This window comes from Sorex fumeus, unplaced genomic scaffold (assembly GCF_029834395.1).
Source record: "Sorex fumeus unplaced genomic scaffold, SorFum_2.1 ptg000007l, whole genome shotgun sequence".
NCBI classification, from domain to species: domain Eukaryota; kingdom Metazoa; phylum Chordata; class Mammalia; order Eulipotyphla; family Soricidae; genus Sorex; species Sorex fumeus.
Window position 1 is genome coordinate 63,173,902 of NW_026606064.1, and position 27,558 is coordinate 63,201,459.

Consider the following 27,558-nt stretch of genomic DNA (forward strand, 5'->3'; position numbering starts at 1 on the left):
ATTTAAATTCCTGTTTTTGCAATGGGAATTCCTGCAAAAAAAGAAAAGATGAAGCAAAACCAAGATTGCATGTGGTGAGACCTGTTTTGGGGGCTCAGGGAAGGAGGAGAAACTGAATGTGGGGGAGTACTCTCAGCCATTAACTCCCATCTTTGCACAAATTTTTAAATTCAAATTTTCACCTCCAACATCTTGAAGGGATGTCATTGTTTCTGGAGGCCTCATTAAACCCGAGTGAAGTCTTTATTATTATTGTATAGAAAGGTCAATTAATGGCCATTAAAAGACATCATCTGGCCAGAGAGACAGTGCAGGCCTCTGCTTGTCCTGCATGTGGCTGACCCAGGTTCTATTCCCAGCACCACAGGTCCCCAAGCATTTCCAGAGGCACCCCTGCAGGGCCCTGAGCACCAGTAGGCATGTCTCTGGAAGTCCCCTAACATCTCTGGGGTGCCCCAGAGGCCATCTCCAGCACCATAGACTTCAAGAAGCATCATATCCTTGGGCCCTTACATTGAAGCACTGGCTTAGAAGGCCTCAGCTTGCTGGGATCCTCCCTGTGCCCAACCCTCACAGCACCCCTCCCCGCCAACCCCAGGCAAATAAAAGAAGTCAATGCTATAACATAGATGGAAATCCCCCTTATAATGAATTCCTAGGACTGTGTTTGGAAATATACTGAAGGACAAAGGGAGTTGCTGACCTAGCTGATAGAATTACCCCATCTTCCCAAACAGCTACTGGCAAAACTATTGGCAGGAGAAAGTCCGGGTCTAGGGTGACCTAGAATTCTGACACCATCCTTGAGCATCAGTGCACAGGTACTTTTGATGTTCTGGGGTTTCCTTCTTGCACCTGCTGATTCCCTGTCAAAAGGAGATCAATACCATCCACAAACATTCCTGAGCTCTGTGTCTGTGGAAAGTGCTGCAGGGGCTGAAGACCCAACTATGAATGTCAACTAAGTCGCCTCATTCTTGGGCAAGGCTTTCTCTCCTCTCTCCTCCCCTGCCCCATCTCCCTTTCTCTCTCTCCCCACCACCTCCCTCTCCCTCTCCTTCTTTTTGCAATCCCAGTGAACTGGAGTCCTTTAGTATTGGTTGTGCCTCTGGCGTTTTCTAGCCTTGAATGGCGAGCAGGTTTAATAAGCAGGGTTCTACTCTTGTTTGTTCAAGCCCTCCTTTATCTGGTAGGAAGAGGGGAAATTCCAGAGTAATTAAAGACACAGCTTTCAAACGAGTTCAACAGAACTCTGGAATTCCAATGATCTGAATTTGTGGTAAAGCTTCAACTATAACTCTGAGGCTGAATTTTCTATTTCTACCCAACATTAACCTATTAGAGAAAGAACTGTATAATTAAAGACATTCTTCCCCTAATTCCCAGGAATTTAACTCCCCTTTGAAGCCTCGAGACTTAGGAGGTGACAGGGATGGAGTTGGTGGTGGCTGTGATGGTGTCATGTGCATTAATGTTACCCCCCTCCCCCAAACCCAGTATATGCTCCCTGGAACAATGATCACAGGATGCACTTTATTTCATATTCTCAGTCCTTAGGTGAAGATGGGGTGCACAGGGAATGATGTTTATGAGGGCACATCATTTCTAACTGCTGCCATTTATCACGAACAGGGGTAGTAGGGGCTCTGGGAGGCCAGTTGGGCATGCTCTCCATTCTCCCCTGTCCCTTCAGTCTCCCCTCTGTCCCGCTGCTACCCTCTGCATTAGTCCCTGGGTCTTCTTTTCTTTTCTTTTCTTTTCTTTTCTTTTCTTTTCTTTTCTTTTCTTTTTTTTGGTGTCACTCCCAGCGATGCACAAGGGTTACTCCTGGCTCTGCATTCAGGAACTACTCTTGGCAGTGCTTGAGGGACCATATGGGATGCTGGGAATTGAACCCGGGTGGGCTGTGTACAAGGCAAATGCCCTACCCACGTACTATAGCTCCAGCCCTGTCCCTGGGTCTTTTGCAGCACCTAAGACACCACCATGCTGTAATGGCCGCAGCACCGGAAGTTGGCATCTCTGGCACCACACCCCATATCCGCTCACAGCCTCGGCATCAGCACACACAGAGCTTTCAAATTTGGCATCATGACGCCTCAGACTGCTTCATATGAGTTCTGTCCATCAGTTCTCACAGGTACTGTCCATATCGGAAGCTTCAACCCCACACACAATGAGCCACCCCTGCTCACCTCCAGGTCCTCCTTCCCATAGACCAGCCACTCCCCCACACTCATCCTCCCTTCATCTCCTCCATTAGCCTTTTCTGCTCCTTTCAGCCTTCCTGCTCCTCACCCTGAATCCACTCCCTCACCACCATCCTGGCTGTTTCCTCTTGCTTCTGGCCTCCTCTGTGGCTGGGCCTTTCCTGATCTTCGCTGACTTGTCTGCTATCCCAGGAGGAGAGGAAAGAAGAAAGGATGCCTGTCTTATCCCTGCTAGTTCTTCCCACATCCCTTCCCTTGAAGTGGTGTGGAGAAAGGCCGGGGGCAGGGGTGGGGGAGAAGAAAGGCAGGGGGGCAGGGGCTCCTTTTACCAGACAACCACATTTTCCTCAAGTTCAGGGAGAGAATGACCAGCACCAGCATGTTCCAGCTGGATGCTAAGCATTTGACAAATGACCCATGGAGAGAAGTGACCCAGAAGGGAATGGAGAAAATGGGCAAGAGTCTAGAGGTAAACAAAGGCAATTTCTTCTCTTTCTCTATAAAGTCACGGAGACATGGAGAGAATGGAAGATGAGAGAAGAGATGATGCCACAGGCAGGGCCATAGAGACAAAGTGTTCTATTTCTGCCAACGCACACATCTGTACATAAAGGTAATGGGGGATATGTTCCTTCAAGGCCTTGGGTGATGGTGACTTAGCACCCACATCAGAGCCATCGAGCCACGATCTAGCAAGGCCACTGTGGTAGACACAATGGGCAAATGGCACCAAAGTCTTTCTTCTTGATCCTAGACTTGAGATGGTCCAGCCAGAGTGGGTAAGGTATGAGGTGTTTGTGCTCTTAGGGTTCAAGTGCTCCCAGATAATGGTAGAGAGATGGGTAGAGAGATGGGTAGAGAGATGTCATGAAGGAATTAATCATGAATTTCCCATGATTAACAGTGTACATCAGTGATGAATACAGAATTTTTTAAAAATTAGAAATACATGTAGAGGAAAATAAGAACAATAAAACCTGTTTTTTGTTTTTTTGTTTTGCTTTTTAAATGGTGGGGGTTTTTGCTGGAAGGAGAAGGAGAGGGGGAAATAGACAGAGAGTAGAGCATTATGTTCAGAGAATTCCAGCTCTTTGGCAGAGGCATGAGATGCAACACAATTCAAGCAAAAGCCCAGTGTTCACCTAGACGTGGGCTCCGACCTCACAACCAGTTCTTTTATCCATCCATTCAGCCAGTCTCTGGCACCTCCTGTGTACCAGCCCCTGGGATGTGAGCCAACTACAGCAATCCTCACCACCTGGAGGTGGTGCTCTGGTGACAAGAAGATGGGAAATTCATCTGCGATACTAACTTGTGAGCACGTAGGAGGAAAGCAAAGTCACTGGGGGCAAACAGGGAGCAGACTTGGCACTTTAGCTTGGGTGACCAGAGAGGGCTGTACAGAACAAGTGGCTTTTGCATAAAGACTTAAAGGGAGGTTGGGGAGCAGCCAGGCAAGGAACGCCAGGGAGGAAGAGTTGAGAAGGGGCAGGAGGGGCCAGCCACCACATAGGCAGGTGCATGCTTGGCTGAGCTGAGTGGGTCTCAGCGACAGTGAAGGCGACCCCTAGCCCCAATCCCATCAGGGTCAATGGGGGATCTTATCATTTATTTGCCACACCTAGATACTGAAAGTGGGGTTCTGGATAATGTAGGACACAGAGACCAGCAAACAAGTTCTGGCCCAGCGGGAAGTCTCCTTTCTTTTCAGGGTCCTGGTAAGCACCCTGGCTTTGACAGGAACCTGGAGAGAGCCACTACCAAGGACCTGGCATTGAACCTATCTCGTTGGCTCTTCTGCTGAGAACAGAGGAAAGGTTCAGAGGCAGAGCAGGAAAGAGGGTGGCAGACCCTGGAGGTGCGGGCAGTGAGGCTGAGACCCAGGCTTGTCACCGTGGGGACAGAGCAGCATATTCTCCAGCTGCCTAGCATGGAGTGGGACAGCCAGCCATCAAGAGCAGGAGTGGACCAGCTCCTGACCTCTGTTCCGGTGGCCCCACAGACACCTCAGGGCAGAACTCATCCCACACCCATCCATCAGTTAACCTCTCTGGGTTTTCATTTCCTCAACACCACACCATGCCACAGAGCCCTAAGGATAGGAGGGCACGGTGCCTGGATCCTACATCAGAGATATACACGCTCTCCTCTCAGCCCTTCAACTTCATCCATCTAACCAAGTACTGGGCACAGTTCTGCAGCCTGAGAGGCAGCAATGAATGAAACATCAGCCAAGCTCCTGAAGAACTTACAGTCCAGGGGGTGAGGGTAAGTGTCTGAGACATGTAGCGAGTAAAGAAAAAACAGATGCCAACATGTTGTCTGCATATTACATATACAATGAAACACATACTTTTCTTGGTTTGCTTGTGGAAGGGCTGGGAATTGAACTCAGCATCTCACACAGTCAAGGCAAGTGCAGTACTGTGGAGGGACTTCCCCCGGCCACGCTACATACATCTGAGATTAATTTAACTACAGAACTGTGTATGCATAGGTGTCGCTGATGTACAAGTGTCAGGAAAGGCCTGACTGAGATAATGCTGTTTGGGCAAAGCTCTGGGTACCAGCCAGAGCTGATGCCTGGCAGAAGGCTACCCATGGCAGAGAAAGAAGAGCCGTCAAACCCCAAAGATGGTAGGAAAGTTCCCACAAGTTGCACCAAGAGAAGCCAGTAACCAGGAAGGGCGTGTAGAGGCAAGCAGCCCTCCCAGCCCTTGTGAGGCAGAGGTGCCCATTCCAACCCGGCTGTCCAAGAACACGGTGTCTGAAATCCCTCCAATGGAAGAATTTGAGAATGACAGCATCTTCTAGCTGGAAGGAGCCGACACAGGCCTGTATTTTCTTTCTACTCAGGTTCAGTGGTGTTGACTGAAGCCAAAAGGAAAGGCGTGGGCCGGCTGGCAGGTTGGGTAAAGCCGAGGCACACCCAGGCCTGGGTTCCCGGCACACAGTCCCTGACTGCCAATGCACCAGCAGCTTCCTGCCCAGCTCAGCAAATGCGCTGGTGACTGCTGCTTCCACCAACCTTCCACTGAGTCCCCAACTGACTTCCTGTGCAGACTCTGGGGGTCATGACCAGGCATACCAGCTCACTGATCCCCAAGGCCAGCAACTCTCCCTCCCTTGAAAATGGGCTCCTCACTTGATGTCAAGCAGGCACTTTAGAGAATGTTCCAGATGGCAAAGGGATTTCCCACCCATCTTCCTCTACATGGCACAGGAACCCTAAGAGGAGGAAGCTCCAATGGCTTGGACAGGGGGCTAAGCTTCCCTGAAGGGACCCCCACATTCCTGGTTCCCAGCCTGGCCCTGAGGCCCCGCTCGTGGAGATGACTCAGCCTCTCCCCAAGGAGTGCAGCCTACTTCATGAAATCACCAACGATTGCACTTTCTTTCTCTTCCCTGAGGATAAATCTCCAGAGTCAGGCTCTGGGTGGGACATCTCGTTTGTACAGGTACAAACCAGTGTGATTAGCCGCTGGCTCATGCTCCCAGTTCATGATGTTCCTTCTTAAGAGAAAGGGCGCAAGAGACTGGGGCGAGATGACCCAGGTGGGGCCCCCATGTGGAACTATGCACCCCACTCCCACCTGCTTTTGATTCATGAAACTGAATGGTGGATGTGAGTAAATAACACAATGGCTTAGGAAATAGAAGGAAGATACTTCTTAGACCTTCCCTCTGACATGTTTCTCTGTTCTGTTCATACGGTCTCCCTAGATGCCTGAGCTGGTGGGAGGCCAAGAGATGCATCGTCTATAAAAGGACTAAAGGACAAATGCCACATATTGGACCCGAGGGGCTGTGGGAACTTCAGGGAGGCTCCCACGCTCACTCTGAAGTCTGGATTCAATGGACGGCAGAGTCTCTGTGATTGCCCGGGTCTGAAGGAGGGAGAAGTTATCACCGCTAGCCCGGCACTAAGGTAGAGGCCAATACAGACTTCTCAGATGTTCAATTTGGGGGAGCATTTCCAGGGTTGCTCAGGGGATCATGGGGTGCTGGGCATGGAGCTGGGTTCCCCTATGCAGGGCATCTGCTCCAGTCCCTTGAGTCATCTCCCAAACTGTAGATCTGATATATATTTTTAGTGGTGGGGAGGTGGTGTCACATCCAGCAGTGCTCCAGGATTACACCCTGTTCTGAGCTTGGGGGTAGTTCGTGAAGGTGATTGGGTGGGAGGGTGGATGAAGGTTCTGTTGTGCTAGGGTTGGAACCGAGGCTCCTGGCATGCAGAGAAGACCCCCAGCTTCTGCACCATCTCCCTGACCTACCGTTCTGGAAAGTTTGACTGGAGGCTTAATCAATGTTGACTCTTAAAAGAATTTTAAGCAACTTGTTCATGAAAAGGAAAGCCCAAAATTCCAATATGGGAACATGTCATGTCTGTGATGCTGACCCTCCTGGGGAACTCTCATAAGAGGTGCTAACACATGAACCCAACATCACAGGGGTCCAGGGCAATCCAGCTGTGGGGTCACAGGACCTTGCTGAGTCCTCATCATAGGCTGGCATGGTCACGCTGATGAGCCACCCCACCAACATTCAAAGACGCCACTAGCTCGACGCTGATTCCTCTCTTTGGATTATTTCTTTTCATTGAGGAAAGAAAGAGGCATTAGTGGGCAAGGAAAGGGGCTTAGAGGCATCTCGCGGGATTTAGGTCACTCTGCTTGCTTCTGTTGTCAGCTGGAAGGCAAATATGACTGACAGCAGCACCTCGTGAATATTCAAAGCACATCCAGGCTGCATTTAATGTCCTCTAATGAGTGACACTTGATGACTTCTCCTTTGGAGCAATTGATTTTTGTGACAGTCATTTCACTGTTTATTTCTTCCTTTGGGGCCACATCTGGCAAGCGCTACTCCCTGCTTGGTGCTTGGTGATCACTCCTGGTAGAGCTTGGGGGACCATGCATGCAAACCTGCATTGCAGCCCACTGAACCATCTCTCTTGGACCTGTTTTAATTTTTGCTGTTGTCATTGTTTGGGCCACACCTGGCTGTACTCAGAGGTCACTCTTGACAGTGTTCCACATACAGTGCTGGGATCAAACCCCGGTCAGCCACATGCAAGACAAGGACCCTATCCCTGTACTAACTCTTTGGCCATCTCTGGATCCTCCTTTTAATTAGGTTCCAGGAAACTAATTAAGCCCACAAACCCACACATGCAAGTTATCTGCTCTACTTCTGAGCCACATCCCTGTCCTTCCTCTGGTAGAATATTCTTGGGTAAGAGTGAGAGGCTCTTCATATGTTTGCTAGTTGCTCAAGCACCACATTTATCAAAGAGCTGTTGTATTAGGAATGACTCTGAAATACTACCATTATAGCCATTTGTATCTCTCCATGCATAATAATTCAATATTTTATTGAATAAAAATAGCCATTAATATCTCTCCATGCATAATAATTCAATATTCCACTATTTGACTTTGGAGATTTGCAAAAAATCATATCCAGATGATGTCACTTTTAATGTACCATAACTATAAAAATATAACATGTTTGGATTAAAGATCAGACTGTCTTCTAAATGATATTTCCATCCTTTTCCATGGTACATATCCCTTCCTTTTTTGGGCGGGGGGCTACACCTGGAAGTACTCAGCTTACTATAGATTCTGAGCTCAGCTCAGGGATCATACCTGGCCAGCTCTGGGTACCATATGGGGTGCCAGGGATTGAGCCTGGATTGACTTGGGCATACAAATCAATGCCCGACATGCTGTATTGTCACTCTGACCCCTACACATCCCTTCTATTAGTGTTCATCCTGACATTACCAGTAATGCTCCCAGGCCGGAATGAGTGGGGAAAAGTGCTCCCTCCTCTGAATTCATAGCCATTACCATAGCAATTGCTTCTTTGGGATTAATTATGTACAAGCAGTCCCCAAATTATGATAGCCTTGGAACTAAAAAGTTTACTTGTCCTTTCATTGTTTCACACTTGGAATACATGGATGGATTTCCAGCTGGCCCACAGCAGCCTCTTTAACCTACAGTGTATTATTAGTCCTATCATTGTTCCTCATTGTTTGCAAGGAAAGCGTGTCCTGACTTTCCAACTGAATGTAGGGATGTTGGAACAGCAACCTCCCCCTCCCAAGCTCCATCTCCCGACATATCCATGAAACTCCAGCCTCTGGGAGAGACACAGTCCCTCTCTTCTATATTTCTGCTAAACTAGAAGACAGCATCACTCAAGGGGACAAGAAGAACACCCCTCAGAATTACCCCGGAAACAAATCTTATGGTTGTGGTTGCTTTTGCAAAAGAGCTATGTAGTGAGCGCCGAGAGTCCCGAAGTTTCCCATCCTTAACCACTGCAGAGCTTATACGTCTATATTACATTTTAAGGTTTATGACTGTCTTCCTTGTTTATATTCCCAGCATGTGCGGACCACATGTAAGTTACTTTGTATCCTACAAAGCATCCAGTCCCCCGCTAAGCACATAAGAGGAGCTCAATAAACCTTTATTGATCGCTAATTAGAGCTACCTGAAAATGCAGTTCAGACAAGAGCGGAATCATCCAGGCAATATTAGGCATCAAAACAGAAAACCTAATTATTTCAACTATAACTGGTTGGGTGGCTTTCTCATCAATCACAGAGCTCAGGTGCAATTTTAAGTTGATGCCCTAATCCTGGCTTGATTTTTTTTGCTCCTGAACCGAAGAAGTAGTGCCATCCTATCTCCTAAAGTGAATTTAAGAAGTGCTTTTGATATCCTAAACATCCTAATTTGGATCTTGAAGCCCAGCTAATTTTATTCTCTGTTCACACTTAGTTTAACTCTCTCCTACACAACCTCCTCCTGATTTATGTTCCTACTGCTATTATGTTTTAAAAAAATTTTTCTTTCCCAAAGGGAAATCTTTCATAGTGTTACTGGGACTAAAAGTTACTGTAGCCATTATGGTAAACAGTGACAACTCAAAAAATTAAGACCAGAGCTATACCTTAAGACCCACCTCTGGGTTTCGATACAAGTAAATGAACACACTAATTCCGAAAGATCTTGGCACCTTTACGTTCACTGCATGAATACTTAATAATTACCACAATATGAAAACAAGCTAAATGTCTATTAATGAAAGAGTAGATCAAGATATACAATATTCCCACATGAATATACTCTACTCCACAGGAATACTACTCAGTGATAGAAAAAAATGAAACCCTAACAATTGTGACATGTAGGTGAACCTCGAGGGTGCTGCGTTAAGTGAACAAAGTCAGAGAAAAATAAGTACCATATGATGTCACTCATATATGAGACACAAATCAACAAAACAAGAACAGCCTCTAAGATATGAAGAACATATTGGTCAAGGCTATGGACTGAACATGATGGCCACTTAATACTGCAAACCACAACACCCAAAAGGAGAAAGAGAGCAAAAGGGAATGCCAAGCCACAGAGGCAGGGTGGGGTGGAGGGGACGGGGTGGTGGAAGGGATGCTGGGGCCATTGGTGGTGGAAAATGGGCACTGGTGGAGGGATGGGTACTCAACCTCTGTATGACTGAAACGCAAGCACGAAAGTTTGTAAGTCTATAAAAAAATCTTCAAATAAAAAAGAAGCAAGGGTTGAGGGGTGAGTAAGAATGGCAAAGGGGTCCATTGTAAAGATAACAAAACTTGACTTTGAGGTGGTGGTACTGTTGTACCATATAGAGATGTCCATTATAATGTTCTATTTAGACTGGAATATTATAATGACAACAGGTCTCATTCCCCTGAAATTCCCCTGAAAGAGCCTTCAATCATTGGGAAAAGATGAGTAAGAAGAGGCTGCTAAAATCTTAGGGCTGGGAGGAATAGTGACGTTACTGGCACCCGCTCAAGTAAATTGATGAACAATGGGATGACAGTGATTCAGTGATTATAAACTAGGTTATGACAACAAAAAGAAATGGCTTTCCCACTTCTTCAGGTAGATTCCTTGGTCCATAATACCTTCATGTATTGGCCTCTGTTCAGAGGCATTTAACAGAGTGCTTTGCTCAAACCAGAGACTCCCTGGGCACTTAGCTATGCCAAGCACAACCTGGAGCACCTGAAATAAGGGTGGCTCCATCCTTCCCTAATTTATAGATGAACAACTGAGGAACACCAGAGCAAAAGGCAGTAATTTATCAAGAGTTGCCCCTCACCCCAACCCACTACTTATCAGTGTTGGAACTGGGGATTTCAACCCTCTAGTCTCACTGGGAACCCCAGAGGATATCTGAAACCCTGCCTGTTACTGCATCTCAAGAATAAATAGTCAATGGAAGACTGACTGCATGGAAGGGAACAATGGCAAGTTTTAACAATAAGGAAGTTGTTTTACAAAGATAAAGGGCAGGACTACAGTAATTATGATCAAGATTCCAGTTTTTAAAAAGTTACAATTTATATTCTATCATAGTGGGTAGGGCATTTGCCTTGCACGCCACGGATTCCTCCGCCCCTCTCAGAGAGCCCCGCAAGCTACCGAGAGTTTCCTGCCCACACGGCAAAGCCTGGCAGCTATCTGTGATGTATTCAATATGTCAAAAACAGTAACAACAAGTTTCACAATGGAGACGTTACTGGTGTCCGCTCGAGCAAATCGATGAACAACAGGAGGACAGTACTACAGAGCTACAGTGCAATTCTAGGGAATTCTTTTATTTCTCCACATTCTTAAAGGAGAAAATCCAGATTTGAGTCAGAGCGATGCTTCTTAATCACAATATTTTGCCTGCAGACAATGCTGGCGACATCTTGGATGGCATGAAAGGAACATATATGTGAGTGTGTGAGTGTGTGTGAGTGCGTGTTTCTGTCTATGTGTGTGCCTGTTTGTGTCTGTATGTGTGTATGTTTGTGTGTGAAGATGGAGGTGGTAGTGGGGTGGTGGTGTGACACTGCTACCAGTGTTTGAGGCAGAAGATGCTGAAGAACATTCTAGAATGTTCCAGAGAGACGCAGTGCATCAATGATCTGGCCCCAACAACTATCAATACTGCAGATGTTAGCAATTCTTGCTCTAGAAAGACCCCCAATTTAAGTGCTTGGTAGATTTTTGTTTGTTCCAGGGGCCATACCCAACACTGTTCAGGGCTTTCTCCTGGCTCTGTGCTCTGGAACACCATATGGGATGCCTGGAATCCAACTCAGGTTATTGCATTCAAGGCAAGTATCCTACCTGCTCTTGTATAGTTCTGGCTTCACAGAGCACAATTTTGATATAGTTCGCTTTTAACTATACATCAGATAAGAGGGAAAAGAATTGACCATTTTTTCCCAGTTATTTAGATTTCCCTCTCTAGTCTCCTTGATGAAATCTTCTAACGCCTGTAGTCAAAGTGAACTTGACCTGAATTTAGACTTTCACCTATTCTATCGTTAAGCCAAGGATCCATCCTACTCATTGTGCTTCCAACAAAATTTAATCCTCATAAGGTGAGAAATAATGTAAAATGACTAAGACAAGACATAAGCTTTCAGTTAGCATGTGGGCTTCCTCCTAGCCATGAAGTTTCCTTCATTGGTCTTTCTCTAGGTGGTCAAAGTCAAAGATTCTGTCACCAAGGGTGTGGAATCATAAGCTCACCTCAGAAATCACATCCAGACACAGCTGCCTAGGCAGGGCACAAAGCTCCCAATAGGATTCTGGACTAGGTAATTCAATTTAGCCACTCTAGGTGCAAAACAGTATAAAAATATGATCTTAGTTTAAGTTTAGTGTGTCCTAAAATCAAGGCAGAATTAGGAAGAAATCTGTTACACATTTGGAAGGAGAGCCATTAGTCACTTTGCAGTGAGCATGCCGGGATTCTGAGTGCAGAGACATTTGCCATTAGATGATCTAAACTCTCAATAGGAAATAGCAAAACACAAATGCCTGGGATGCAACAGATCTTAAGAACTTCTTCATGTGCCATGAAGAGGAATAATGATGCAGTTTGATGAAGTCATCAAATAACATGGGGAAAGAGGGCCTCGTACATGAAGTCATCAGTCACACAGCATTGTCCTGGACACTCCTTACAACCATGTGAGCACACTCTTTCCCGGAATCTCTGCTCAAAGGACATGCTACCCAGTCACTTGCAATCATCTTCTTCTGAGAGATATGCGAATTGGAGTCCCGAGTGTTCAAAGGGCTTGCCACAGTTCCCCTGCTTCATGGTCTACACTGATAGGGAAAGGTGCCCTGCCAACCTCTATTACAGTTTGCGTGACAGCCTATTGCCTTCAGATCATCTCCATGGAACCCGACATGACTTCCAGAAAGTCAAGATGCTGAAATCATCTTCACAAAGGAAAGAGATGCTGGATCTCGGGGGTCAAAGAACAGGACTCAATCCAAGAACCAAGATGAATGCCCACTGTCTTCATTTTCAAGTCCATAGATTTCTTATAAAAATCATGTTTCCTTTATGGAAATAAAGCTGCCATTGGACATTTCTCCAGTACAGAAGGAAAAGACAGGGCCTTTCTCTCTGATTTTTAAACATCCTGGGGCTATGCAGCTTATTTTGTTGAAGAGTTCTGCTGAAACATGTAAGAATCCAGCAGTGCCCCAAGAAAAGCATCGCCTGGATTTCTCAGTCTCCCTCCTGTGTTATTGTAGTTGCATGTCTTAGATGTAAACTTTTACTGGACAGTTTTCTATAAAAAGTGCTCTTAGATTTATTTGCTTTTTAATATTATGAAATTGTGACAGAAGATGGTTTGGCACTCTATAGGAACAGCCTGTACCCAAGCAGACTTTTAGACAGTGAGACTTTTAGGGGTCGAAGACTCTTTAAAAACACTTAATACTGATGATGTATTTCCAAAATAACATCACAAGATGGGTGAGGTAATGGACTATAAATTTTGTGCTTTGGTAATTGTTTAGGTATTCTTGCTTTTGAAAAATTTTTTTCTTTGACATCGTTTGCACATCCGTTTTTTAAGAAGAAGAATCTTCCCCAAATACTCTCTTCTTCCATTCCCTATTTCTGCATAATTGTGCTAATATACTAGCGAGGACAGTTATATTTTAAATGGCATGTACATATTTAGCAGTGTAATTATGCAAATTCTCTCATGTTTATGACTGTAAATATCCTTTAGGAGCGTTTACTGAGCATCTAGTTCTGAAACAATTTTTGAGGCCTTCTTAGTTGAATTTCTCAGAATTCACTCCTTAGCTCACTTTTCTGCTGGGTGCAGGTGGTGGCTCAGAGTTCTCACTTCACAGGAGAAATACTGTGCAGTGGTAAAAAATGAATCAGAATGCTCTGTCAGTTACTGGCTTTGGGACCTTGAACAAGTTAACCTTGTCTCTCTGTGTCTGTTTCGGCAATAGTGGTGAGGATAGTATATAGTTTCCAGGGCTGTCATGATGATGGCTTTGTATGGTGTATGGAAATTACCTCAGATAGTATGAGCCTAAGCCTAAGATACAGGCTTTCAGTAAGAAACAAGCCCTGTTAGTGGTCTTCCTCTCTCTTTCAATCCTATCCAGTTTTATCACATTTCAGTTTGGGCAGCTCTTTTTAAAAAAGTTTAGAGTCAGAATTGAAGAAGTATGGCACATTTCAAGTTGCTTCCCATTCTAACCTGTCCAGGTAGCAATGGAGTGATGGGCAGGAAAGCAAGAAGCAACATTTTCATACTTCAAGTGCTTTGTCCAGAGAATTACTAGATATACAATTGAATCATGGGCCTGTATTGAGTTAGTAGGGATTAGGGGTATTAAAACTGAGTGATCGTGACTCTATAAGTAGAGTGGTGTGTGTGTGTGTGTGTGTGTGTGTGTGTGTGTGTGTGTGAGAGAGAGAGAGAGAGAGAGAGCTGCACACAGGAAAAGGAACTCTAGCCAGCTCACGAATCTACAACACTTGAATTCCTCCCTCTAGACATGAGTTGATTAAGAGGTAAGAATCACCGAAGCAATATGTGTGAGATAAAATTCTTCCCCTGCGATTTCACATTATGGAAAATGTGAAAATGTACAATTACATTCATATTATAATAATGCTAAGTCAGAATGTGGTAGTGATGATAATGACTGTGTGTTTTAGGTGAAAGTGAATCTTTTACATCAACTTTATTAATACTTGGTATTCCTGAATTAAAATCATTTGGATTTTCTCAAAAGGGTTTCCACCTTATTAAAAGGAAAAGCCATAGACTTTTTTCAGCTTGGGTGGAATGGAAACCCCTGAGGCTGGCAAAACCTTTTTTAAAGAGGAAGCAGAGACCTTGAGAGAATACTGATGCTGTCTCAGTGAACATTTGATGACACTTTGATCACTTTGATCGGCGAAGTAAAAAGAGAAGATACAATGTATAGAGGGGTCCTCTGCTTTATCTTCTTTCTCAGTAAGTCCCATGAAAAACTGGGTTCGATGGTATCCATGAACTGACAGGGGGTGGATTAGCATGCATGGGTGAGCGGGGTCCAAGGAAAGAAGTTAGACACTATCCTTGGCCAAAATGCACCCAGAATCCAGCATGGGGAAAATAGATCCCAATGGGATTTAGGCAGAATCACATTCTCAACCCTCTCCTACCCACAGGTGGGCCAGCATGGGGTGGCAGGGAAGGCAAGGAGGATGGATTCTGTCCCTATTACTTCTATTATTTTCGGAACTAAACTCTTAGGACTCTCATCCCCCTCTTTCCAATGACACACATTCTAGCACCCCCGTGAACCCATTTTCCAGGAAAGTCCTGGGGCATGTGCTGCCAGCCTGTCTTAGAAGGTTTTCCCAGTGTTGGTATGAGCCTCAGGGTTGGTCCTGCATCACTCAGCTGCCCTTGTCTCCAGCCACCTATTCTGTTTCTTAGAACTGCATTTCCTACAGGCTGAGGAAAAAGGACGATGAATATTTTCTCTCAATCCTCAATTTTCTTAGGCCTACATAATCTTAGGCCTATATCATTACTACTATTGATTATTATTAGATATATTAATATCTTATATTAATATGATATATTATATGATAATTATAATATGATTAATATAATATGATATATTAGAGAGGATTAGAATTCATTGTTCCATAGATGATTCCCAACTCCCATTTTCATTTTCTTTCCAGGTTCTCCCAAAATCTTTCAGCTGGGTAAGAAGGAATGACTCTTTCAGGATAAATTCTATTCATAAACTCAGAGCTTCTGGCTTTGAGTGTGAAAACATAAAACGATTCACATTCCACCTCCACCTTGATCTTTTTAGAAGGTTTTGCCCTGTACTGTATTTGAAGGTACCAAGGAATAGTAGCATTTTTAATGAGGAGTAGGGAACAAAGGTTGTGATGAAATAGCTGGATCTTACTTTTTACACCCCTGCTGAATTCCTCAATGGCACTGGCAAAATGCTTAACCCCTCTAACCCCTTTTGGACTTTTTTTCCTCTATTGGGTCATACCTGGAGATGCTCAGGGGTTACTCCTGGCTCTACACTCAGAAATAACTCCTGCTGGGGCTCGGGGGACCATATGTGATGTCCCCCGATTGAGCCTGGGTTGGCCACATGCAAGAGAAATGCTCTCCCCACTGGATTATTGCTTCAGCCCAGATTTAATTATTATTTATTATTATTTTTTTCTTTTTGGGTCACACCTGGCGATGCTAAGAGGTTACTCCTGGCTCTGCACTCAGGAATTACCCTTGGTGGTATTCAGGGGACCATATAGGATGCTGGGAATCAAACCCAGGACAGCTGTGTGCAAGGCAAATGCCCTACTCACTGTGGTATTGCTTCAGCCCCGATTTAATTATTTTTGGTTAGATTTTTTTATTGTGATTATTATGTTGACTTCCTTCAACCACCTAATTCTAGAGAAATGTTCTTCATACACAATTAATTTTTCCATTACTCTATCCTTTGAAGAGTTTTTCAAGAAGGAGTAGGAAGGTTTGGGATGGGGAAACTTTAACAATATCTCTATTAAAAAAAGATATTAGGTATCTCAAATGTCTTATTCACTAGAAACATTTTGCCCTCTCAGTATCACTCAGAGCAAGTATTAAGTCTACACCAATCTCTTTTTATGCAAATGCATGTTATTTTATCACCAGAGATGACAGACAGTGACACACTCTTTGCATTTATGTCCCAAAACTAGATGAGAAAACAAAATCTCCTGTCACAAAGAAAAACTCAAGGTGTCACTTCAAGCAGTTCACACCTGAACCCACCCCTTCTGTTCTTAGTGGCAGATCAATGGCCACCATCTTCCATTGAGTTGCCTGGTCATTTTGGCTAATTATAACCTTCTTCCCACTTTTCAGACACACTTAACGACGCTCCCTCCTGAGGCCCACCAAACACTGCTGTGACTGTCCCATCAACCCACATGGACATTGGCCTGCCTCACTTTCCTTCAGAAACTCTTGGCACCCCAAGCTTGACATCCAACCACCATCTGGCCTCTTGGTCTGACCTGTGCACTGAGCAGCCTTTAACAACAGACAGACCCACAGCACCTCCCAGGGCCCAGCTTACCTGGTCTCTCTGTCTTTGGGTATGGTGGCGGTGCTGTAAGCAAACACTTGCTTTTCCACTAGAGGTGTCCCAAGGTCCACGAGGCCGGAGAGTCCTGGTGCGGTGCGTGGCTTTTCAATATACACCAAGGTGCCCGGCTCCTTTTTGAAAGTCTGGCGGCTGGGGGAGGCCCTGTCTGGCTGCATGGTGTGGGGAGGGCCATGGGCATTATGGTGGGCATGCATGTCTACCATCCGCAAGTCACTGACCCGGTGAGGAGAGGCAGGAGGCGTCTTGGAGCCCAGAGTCGGTAAGTGGCTATCTGGAAACTTCCTTGGTTTCTGTCTGTACAGCGACTGCTCCATGTGCATCTCTGCTTGCAGAGAAGGGTTGCAGTAAGCGCTTGCTGAGCGAATGGCTGTGCGGTGATAGGCGATGATGTGATCGGGGACGTCCAGTGGGTGGCCGCCATGGGAAGAGGCGATGCTCATTCGTCCTTCGTGATAAAGGTAAGGGTCAGCGTAGAAACCCTCATTGCGGTACAAGGTGATGTTCTTGCCACTCATGTCTTCATCGGGCTTCACGTCTCTTCTTTCCAAGATGGCGCTGGGGCTGGGTGAGATAGATCTGGAGACTGGGAGGCTGGAGAGTCTGTCCCTGGGGATCGTGGCATTGCCAGGAATCACCATGGTACGGGAGCCCCCATAGGGAATTCTGGATGGGGACGGAGGCATGGAATGGGGCACAGGAGTGGAGGGCGGGGAGTTAGGAATGACATGGGATGGGTGTGCTGTGGATCCTGGCCGGGAGGCAACGCCATCGCCTCTTGCATAAATGATGTCTCGCTGCATCTGAAAATGGAAAGGGAAAAATGAGAAAAATGATGTTGCTATTCAAGTTTGGGGAGACCTTGAGGCTTCTCACATGTGGGAGGCTAATGAATGGTCCCTCCAGGTGAGAGCCCCTCACCTCATCCTTGAAAACAAGATATACCAAAGAGGGACTATGCAGGTATTCCTTTTCAGGATGCCAAGATGGAGGAAGTTATCTGGGATTATTCAGGGAAATCCAGTACAATCGGAAAGATGATTACATGTAACAGAGGGAGGTTAGAGGGTGAGTCAGGGAAAGCATCAAGACAGAGACAAATAGAAAGACTTAAAGATGGCACACTCCTAACTTTAAGAGGAGGAGGCCAAAAGCCAAGGAATCTGGTCAGCATCTAGAAGCTGGGAAAAGCAAGGAAATAGATTCTCTTCCAGAGGCAGGAAGACCCTGCTATCACAATGATATTGGCCTATGGAAACCTGCTTTGGATTTCTGACCTAAACAACTAGTAGATAAATGTGATGCTTGAACCACTAAGTTTGCAGTATCTGTTTCAGCAACCCCAGGGAATATAAAGTTTTCAATGAGGTCTCAGAATTGTGAGGTATGAGCAAACCATCTTATATTGGTTTAAATTTTGAGGCGATTGTTTCTTAGAGACTCTCCATTGGTGTATCCAAAGTGCTGGAGTTAGGTCTTCTAAAATTTGCCCTGTAACCTTTTTTCTAGCATTATAGTATCTCGCCCACACAGCAAAGCTTGACAAGCTCCCCGTGGCATACTCAATATGCCAAACACAGTAACAACAAGTCTCACAACGGAGACATTACTGGGCCCGCTCGAGCAAATGGATGAATAATGGGAGGACAGTGCTATAGTGCTATTCTTAGAAAATGATGAGTTTGCATCTTTTCCATTTTTCCAAGCTGGGGCTAGAGAGATAATTCAGGGGTTAGGGGGCTTGCAGTGCATGAGGTTGACAAAGGATTAATTCCTGGCACCAAATATGTTCCCTGGACACTGCCAAGAATCACCTCTGAGCACAAAGCCAGGAATAACCCTTAGCAATGCTACATATGACTTAAGAATAAATCCTCCCCAAATTCCTCCAAGCTATTGCAATAATGGGATGTGGAGAGAAGGGAGGAAAACCTGAACAGAAGTGTTATTCTTCATCACTGGCTTATGGAAAGCTAATGAAAAAAAACAGCACAGAGAGAGCAGGGGAACATCATGGTCTGGGAGATAAAAGTGGGAGAGGAAAGACTCCTAGTGAGGAGGACAAAGAAGGACAAGGAATGGAGTGAAGTCAGGGGCGGTGGGGAGTGAGAATCCCGACAGTCCATCCTCAGAGGTGGAAGGCAGAGCCAGGGGGGGAGGGTCATTAGCTGGCACTATCTGTCCAGGTCACTGGCCTTCTGGGCCGTCATTACCCTCCAGGAGCCTGGGACTCCTCTGTTTTTAACAGAGTTCCTTGAGAAGAAACAATGACAAAAGAAACTAGCAGCTGCTCAGAAAGGAAAAGAATCTGTATCTACTGTACAGTGTTTATTCAGTGGTGGAATCAAGAATACTGATGATCCTTTCAGGACATGAATACTTGAAATGTTTTGTTGGAGTTCAAGTTCAAGATGGAAGTGCTCAGTGAGATTCACTAAATGGCTGTGAAGGATGGGCTGGGCAGTTTTGACTCCTCCCAAGCCCACACTGCAAGTTATATTTACACTGTCACCAGGGACCTCCATTCTCTTCAGACTTCTGGGCTATGGCAGAGAACAAAATGGGTTGACAGGTGAGGTTAAAGGAAAGGGTATAAGGACAGAGGATGTGGTTTCAAATGGGTGAGAACTAGAATGAGCTGCCAAGAGACTCCTAGAGTGGGTCATGGGAGAAAGAAAACAGAGGGGAGAGGTGGTGAAATTGAAACAGACCCAGTGCCCCAGATAAACACTAATTCTCTGGTAAATTCATCCTTCCAGTAAACACCATCAGTCAAGCCCTTGCTAAGAACCAGGTGCTATTCCAGGACACAATTCTAAACAAGCCCCATGTTTTGGCCTGTCAGAGGGAACACTGGCACATTCATCTTGTTCTCAGATGAGGACAAAGGGGAACAAATCCTACCCTCTTCTCCCCCCTACATCCCCCCCATGGCTCCTCATTTTGTTTCTGGAAGAATCCAAGAGAACGCCTGACTAGACATTTACATTTTATGGTGGAAAATGACCAATTAAAAAGGTAAGTCAGGTATAAATAGGTAGCAACCCAGAGCACCCCTTGTGTGCATACTACCTGACTACTATCTAATTGGCCCCTCAGCCCCCTTGGGGACTGATTATTTTGGGGAGGCCCAGTGGATTCTGCTACCTCACTGGCAATAACAGCTTTATTTGTTCCAACTCTCGCTCCCCTATGCCCACACCCCGAGACTCCCACATCAATACTCAAGAGGCTCGCAGGTTCTTCCTCGACTGATGCGAATTTGTGGTCGCCTCAGGCTGTCCTCACCTCTGGGACTTCGTGCCTCATGCCTCTTTCCTAGCCTCTGTAGATCCAGCCTAGATTGCGGCTCAGGTACGTCCATAATACATGCTCCAGCCCACTGGATCACCCAGCACTCTCGCGGCAATGCAGAAGCTCACCCGAGAGCAGGTGGCGTTTCAAGACTGCTCTGTGGTAATGTGCCCAATCACCCAGTTCTTCCAGACGGCCAGAGCTGATGTGCAATCAGTATGCTCTCCAATAAACACCTCTCCCACGTGTTTTCCACAATGCAGGGCTCAAGGCAAAGGTCTGAATTGCTCGTAGCTCAAGCAGGGCTACAAAGTACGAGCAGGACCAGATGAGCCAGTCACGGCTCACCTCCCCACACAGTCAGACCACACAGATGATAACCAACCCACACAAATACAGGTCAGTTTACTGCATCCGCTCAGTCATGTGCAGTGTCGAAAAAGCATCATATGGAACTTAGAGCAGATGAGATGCAACCAACAGGAGTTACTATGATCTGTTACTATTACTGTTATTAATTTAAAAGTTCTCTAATGTTTAATATTTCTTATGATGAACCTTAATGCCTTCAGAATTAATCCTGTCTATTATCTGTTCCCTCCTTGTCCAGTTTCAGATAATAGAGAAGTTCAGGAGTTCCTGAGTCCCAAGTAACAAAATAGCAAACTGACCCCTTCCCTTTCCTGCCAAGACATTTTAATTAGTTAAAAATGTTGGGATGCATTTGGCGGTGCTTGGGGACTACTCCTGGATCAGTGCTTGGAGATCTCATGTTGTGCAGGGAGCTAACTAGGTTTGGCGGTGAGCAAGACAAGTGTCTTGCAGACTAGCGTCCCAGTAATGAGTGCCAACAGAGTTTCGGGGATGTTTTATAATTGATTTTCTTCTTTTCTGGCTGATGAGTAGAGAAGTGGCATTAAGTATATCATGGGGTTTCCCTACACTAACACTCAATGTGGCCTTTGGGGGAAAATTATGTGTTAAAGATAAAAAAGAAGAAGAGGAAATCCAGAGGGTGGCTCAATGGGTAAGCCCCTGTCTTACACGTACGGGGCAGGTGGGGTTGAAAGTGCAACTCCAGGACCACCCCATATAAGGGTGAGCCCCAACATGGGAAAGGGGTGGCCCTGGACATCACATCCCGACACTGTAACAATAAATTAATCAAATAACCCCCCAAAGTTAATACGCACAACACCCAAATCACACATTACACAAACAGCAAATCTCTTTTGCTCCCCCCCATCTCTCATTAGTTAATCTCTAAATTAGAACTAAGAGATTAGAGTTAGAATCAAATTAGATCTGACTGTGCTCGACCATTGACACTTTTACCCCCAGAAAACAGCAACAGGACTATCTTTATATGAGTTAAATTATCTTTATAAGAGTTAATTTTTTTTCCCTTTTGGTTCAGGGAGATGGTTCAGAGGGCTGGAGTGCATGCTTTGCACACAGGAGCCCTGGGTTTGACCCCTAGTACTGCCTGGGCCCACCCCCCAAATCAGAATTGCTCCTGGGCACTGCCAAATGTGGTTCCAAAACCAAAAAGTTATTTGCTTTTATAGCCAAAAAAAAAAAATCAAACATAGAAAGTTTCTTTGAGGGCTGGAGCAATAGCACAGCAGGTAGGGTGTTTTGTCTTGCATGTGGTCAACCTGGGTTCAAGTCCCAGCATCCCATATGGTCCCCTGAGCACCTCCAGGAGTAATTCCTGAGTGCAGAGCCAGGAGTAGCCCCTGTGCATTGCCGGGTGTGACCCAAAACGCAAAAAAGAAAAAAAGAAAAAAAAAGTTTCTTTGACCATCATATCAGAATATAGCATGGGTATTTATTTGCTTGCTCTTAGGTCTAAAGAGATGAAGAAAATGGTCCTCTATCTGTGCTAAATTTATTGGCAAAGTATGAAATAGACTTTTGCTTTCATCTGCTTGCTGGAGCATTGGCTGGAGCACTTTCCTTTCCTTCCCTGCCCCAGCCACTGCCATCTCTTGTGGATTCTTCCTGTTACTGTAAGCAGCAGCAGTTCTTCCTGAGGCTCCACACCCTGCTCTGCCTAAGGGGCTGCTGCCCCAGCCTAGAGGACTCACCACAATAGACCGTTTTTGGCTTGCACTTGCTAAAGAACCGGGAACAATCTGGAACAGTTTCAAATGAACTATCTGAAGTTCAAGTTAGGAATCCTAACATATATTTAGATTTCATTTCCCCAAAGCACTGTAAGGTAAATCAAATGTCATTCATTTAGAAGTTTCTTTCGTGGAAGAGAGGGGATTTAAAATTATTTTTAAAAATTTATTTATTGGTTTTTTTGGACCACACCCAGCAGTGCTCGAGGGGTTGCTCCCCGTGGTCCTGAGAGGACAGACCGTGCCAGGGATGGAGTTAGACCTCCTGCCTGTAAAGCATGGGATCTGGACCTCTGAGTTATCAGTCAGAGGGGCAGGAAAGAAGAATTGAAGAATTGTTTTCAGAGGAAAAAAATTCCCATAAAAATGCTGATTTTCCATCACGTTGGAAAATTGTCTCATGTAATCAAATCTGAAGAGCATTGGGTTCCTAGTATTTCTTTTGCAGAGAGGGACTTTTACTGTATAGTTTATTGTATCTCAAGCCCCACCCTTTCCAAGTCTCCGACTTGTAAACACACCCCTCGATCAAGACCATACGGCAGACAAGAGGACAAAATAGGAAAGGAATCTTAGGAGGTGGGGGTTCATCCTCCGAGAAATAAAGCCACTTACTTTTTCTTAATGCAATCACCTGAATAACTAACCCTGCGGAAAAGCACATTGGCACAGCTCCCGACTCTGTGAGTCCTTTGTTTGCTGGCTTCGTGGGAATCCTCAGCTTTCTCTCCAGAGAAGACACCACAAAGGATCCAGGTTCTAAAACATCCCCCAGCCAGGGTGGCTGAGACGCCAGTCAGGACCTTCGGGCTGTCCCCCGCCTCGCGAGCGAAGCTGCCACGGCATGGCTAAGAAGTCGCTCTTCCCATGATAAGCCCATTTCTCCTCCCCTTGGAGATTAGTCACTGAATAACCTCAGCCCACAGCCAACCACAGGCTACCGCGCCGCTGATTCAGTCCTTTAACAACCACTTACACAGAAAACATACTCCAAGGAAAGGACTCAGGCAGGGCTGGGTGAAGTCTTCACCTCCAGAAAGACCCCTCTGTAATTCCCTGCCACCCACCCCCAGGCCCAGCTCAGGGCCCTCTGGAGAATGCCGTTAACCCAGAGTCCAAGAGTACCCGGGGCCCCTGTGACTCTAGACCTGAAGTGAAAGAAATATGAGCCTTTCTCCAGTTCCTCAGACGTTCCTAGGACAGGAACGAGACCAGGAGGGTGACAAAGGAAGCGGTTTGCTCATTAACCAGCCCCGCTGTACCAAGCTGAACTTTGGGTGTTGGCTCTACAGCACCGGCAAGCAGCTGGAAGAAAGACAGACGTACCTGGAAGGAGGAAAAGGGGGTAGAGAATGTCAGCCAGGGTCAGGCCGAAAGGCTGAGATAGGTGCTTCCAGAAAGGCAAAGCAGAGCCCTCTGCCTTTCACTCAGCCAGAACCCGGAACAGGGAACTCCCTAGAGGATTCCCCACCTCCTCCTGGGGCCTACACAGTTCAAGGGCACCGACCCAAGGAGACTTTGGTTCCTGACAAGAAGTGGCTTGTGCGGTGCCTGGGAAGAGGACAGGTAGCAACGCATTGCTAACCAAAGGAAGTGTTTCCTCAGCTGGCAGTCAGCTCTGTTGAATCATCCTCCTGCTTTCTGAGTCCCTGGGGAGAGAGCGGAAAGGAGGCTATCCTCCAAGCAGGAATCCTACAACAAGAAGCTCAGACTGCTGGGCTGGAGGCTTCCATGGTCCCACGGTTCCCCCCACCCGCCATGTCCCTACAGACCAGCTCTGGGCCACCCGTGCCCTTCGCAAACATCGTTAAGGCTTTGAGGAGGTGGTTCTGGCTAACCAAAAGAATGCAGGGATGTCTCTCAAGTTCACTTGCAGTCAGCACTCCAGTCCTGCTGAATGACCAGTGACTGCCCTCAGAAGGCCCTGTGGTTATTAAAGGGGGGCCAGCGAGAGCGCATGACCTCAGCACCCTCCTAGAATGTCTCATTAGCAACAATATTTGGACGAAGTGGTTGTAACAGATGCCACTGGAGGGGTCGGAAAAAGAGCAGAAGGAATGCAAAAGCCCGTGTTTGGATTTTTTTCTTTCTTTTTTTCACCGAATAACTGCAAAGTTTGTTATTTCTCACCAGAGCGAGAGGTGAAACATCCACACTAGGGGACACTGACGTATTGAGTCAAATGAGTACCCTCCAGGAAAGGGGCATGCGTGTGTCCCTAGTCTGGCTGGGCCCCAATGGCACCCTTACCACACCCCCACAGACCATGTTCTATGGCAGGAGATGTGGTCTTCCTTAGACTAACGTACCTGCTGTTTGAGCGAGCAACACTACTTGAAAGAGAGAACCCATTTGAGGTGTTGGGGCACTGTCACCAGCACCCCACCCTGGAAAACAGACACACCCAGTGCTCCCTATGGCCCAGTCAAGTGGGCCACACCCAATGCTTGGGCCACTTCAGCCACTTTAAGCCGATGATTATTGAGGTAATACAGTGACCACAATATTTACATTTATGCTCTTGGGGATTAATGTTACTGCCTCCCTCTACCTCCAGAGTGCTGAGGACCCTCCACAGCTACCATAAAGTCTCATTTGTGTCTCTCACCAGTCACATTAGAGGCAAGTGGCCTCTGTGGAACCTGTGGGCATGCATGTGAGGGGACTATATGAGAGAAAAATATTCCTCTCCCATCCTGCCTCACTGCACTCTATTCCCTCCAGCTCTGCTCACAGCAATTTCCTTTCACTTTCGAAATGTTCTGAACCGAAGCTTCAATGGATTAAGGGCTGTGGCACCCTGGAGGGGTAACTCCACGTCAGGAGTCAGAATGCCAGCCCCTGGCTGTGGTGATTCAGGATGAGTTACATGCTCTCTAGTAAGAAGCACAGAGCTCACCCAGGAGAGATGGGGTGCGGTTCCCCAAGGCCCTGGAGAATAGCTGAGGCACCGCCCAAGCTGATTTCCTGAACAATATCACGTGAGTTAGAGAACTAAGCCTCACCTGAGTGGTTTCTCCAGAGAATGGCTCTCCCAAGCGAACTCCCCTAAGAGTTAACTTGGGAAAGCTAACTCACCTCAGTTTGGGGTTCCCCAGGCATGTGACAGTTTAAATCAGACAATCCCATGATCTGCTTTCTGGATCCCCCTCAGTCTGGGTTCACCCAAGCATGCAGCACTCTAGTGAAATGATGTTTCCCTGTCACTTAGAATTCATGCCCCCTTTTCCTATCTCTGGAACTCTGCGCAAAGTGGAAGCAATTTATTTCTCTTGAGTTAGCATTAAGAGAGGACATGCTGTAAATATTCAGCATTACCTCAACAGGAAATAATTTTTATGCTCTGGTATGGCTAATAGTCTTGTGGAATTTATTTCTCTTTCCCCTTTCTTATTTATTTCTTTACTGGCTTTGAGGATAACATTTGATACTGGCTAGGCTAAGAGAAAAATTTAAGTCCAACGGTAAAGCCTAAAATCGAAGATGACACAGGAGGAAGAGGTGATGATGAGTCTGTTAGGGAAGGTCACGTTGGTGTTGCCTATGCCGTGAAGGCAAATGCTCATCAGTGATGGCTGAGCTCACCTGTTCATATTTCATCGTATGTCTCCCAGACAGGAGGCAGACTGTTTCCAACGTGACTGAATTCTCAGGGGAGTGAGGGTTAGCTTATGGAGAGACTTTAACTGAATGCTATTCTCAGAGTAATGTGGGCAAGTTGTGTAGAATTCTCTCATCGTAGGCCTGGCTGGTTTCACACTAGGCCCAGGGATGAGGAGAAAGTTCAATCCAGATCAGAAGAAAGAAGTTAAACAGATCCATTCACCGGCCAAGCCACCCCCAGTAACTGCATGGTGTGACAGTAACAGATAAAAGAAAAATGCCTTTTCTCATGGGTTCTTAATCTTCTGGAGGGTTACTCCCATGTTATCCAGCCCAAGCACAGGCTTTTCTTTTGTACTGAAGAAGAGTTACTTTGCGAAATGTCCATCTTTCTACCACTTGTAACAGATGGCACAAACGGCTCTTCATGACTTATCTCCATCTCCTCTGTCCTTTCCTTTACTGGACGGATGCTGTTTTCCTGGGCACTACTCCCCTTTCATGCATCTAGATTTATTGTTGGTAATAAGTCACCTCTGTCACCCAGAGAGTCACTTTTCAGTGCCTTAGACTTTATTTTTCTTTCCATGACAGTTCTCGAAATGCCTATTTAACTTGTCCACACACACTATGCAATATTTAATACCAGGCATTATTTATTAATAGCATTTCTTCCTCTAGGAAAGATTTTAAGTGGACACACACACACACACACACACACACACACACACACTAATCATCTAGTGCTTTGCTGTCTGCACAGAGCTTTCAGCTGTGATTTTTATTTCATGGGCCTCAGAATCCAGTGAAATACACAGGCCAGGGGTGGCCATCCCCAAGTGAATGGCCTGGAAATGGCCATGGAGGAATGAAGGAACGTGTCCAACATCACAGAGCTCCCTAGAAGTGATGCTGCCAGACAACCAATATCACATGGTCGGCCTTGCCCTATTAATAGAGGGGTTGCTTTGGCCACTGATGTGTGAAATCTCATGTCTCGCAGGAATCGGGGCACCCATGTTCTCAAGGCCTTTTCCTCTGGATTTAACTCAGGTTTATATGCTTGATTTTGAACTTTCTTGGCTTTACTGAAAGTTCCAGATTTCTACAGCCCCTTAAAAGAATGCCTGGCGGGGGGGGGGGGGGTGATGGAGAGCTAGTACAAAGGGTAGGGCTCTTGCCCTGCACAAGGCTGACACAGGTTCAATCACTGGCACCACATATGGACCCCCCACCCCCTCCAGGAGTAATCCCTGAGCATAGCCGAGTGTGGCCCAAGACACCAATCAACAAAACAAATAAATGACTCCCTGGGTCTCAGTGAGACTTAAGATCTAGTTGTCCACCTACTCTCTTACTACTAGGTTTTGTTTATTTGCTTCAACAGTTATAGTAGTCACAGCATTAATTATATGTAACCAGTATACATTCAGTGTAAATGTTATGCTTCTATTTATGCTGACATATTCCTCTACTATGTGACAGAGTGATTTATATCAGCAAATCGATGTTACTGCATCATTAGTGTATGTATACAGCTGTCAATACACGCAGAGACAGCCCTATGTCCTACTTGTGCTTCCACAGTCATGGACACCAGATTACACTCGGAATTTAATACCTTGGTCTTATCTACTTAGCACTCACTCTTTACTATGACGGCACCAATCACATCACTGGTGACATTCCTGGGGCCACACCTCTCCAAACTGCATTAATCACTGCCAGGGGCCAGGCCTTTGGGCTCCTACTTACCAGCACACTCTGTCCTTCTTACCTCTTCAGGGAAGTGATCGAGTGGAG

The 27,558-nt window shown here is 46.0% G+C and overlaps 1 protein-coding gene across 11 annotated transcripts in view; it reads right to left on the minus strand.

The window, feature by feature from the left end:
• KIAA1217 (KIAA1217 ortholog) overlaps window positions 1-27,558 on the minus strand; it is a 750,771-nt gene that overhangs the window by 49,923 nt on the left and 673,290 nt on the right. For 10 of the 11 annotated variants that reach the window (XM_056132179.1, XM_056132185.1, XM_056132171.1 and 7 more), the window contains one exon: window positions 16,703-17,532. In XM_056132179.1, the coding sequence (XP_055988154.1) occupies window positions 16,703-17,532 (830 nt within the window). Of the gene's footprint in view, window positions 1-16,702; window positions 17,533-22,767; window positions 22,938-27,558 lie in introns of those variants that run through there. The other variant, XM_056132198.1, reaches the window with a different exon arrangement.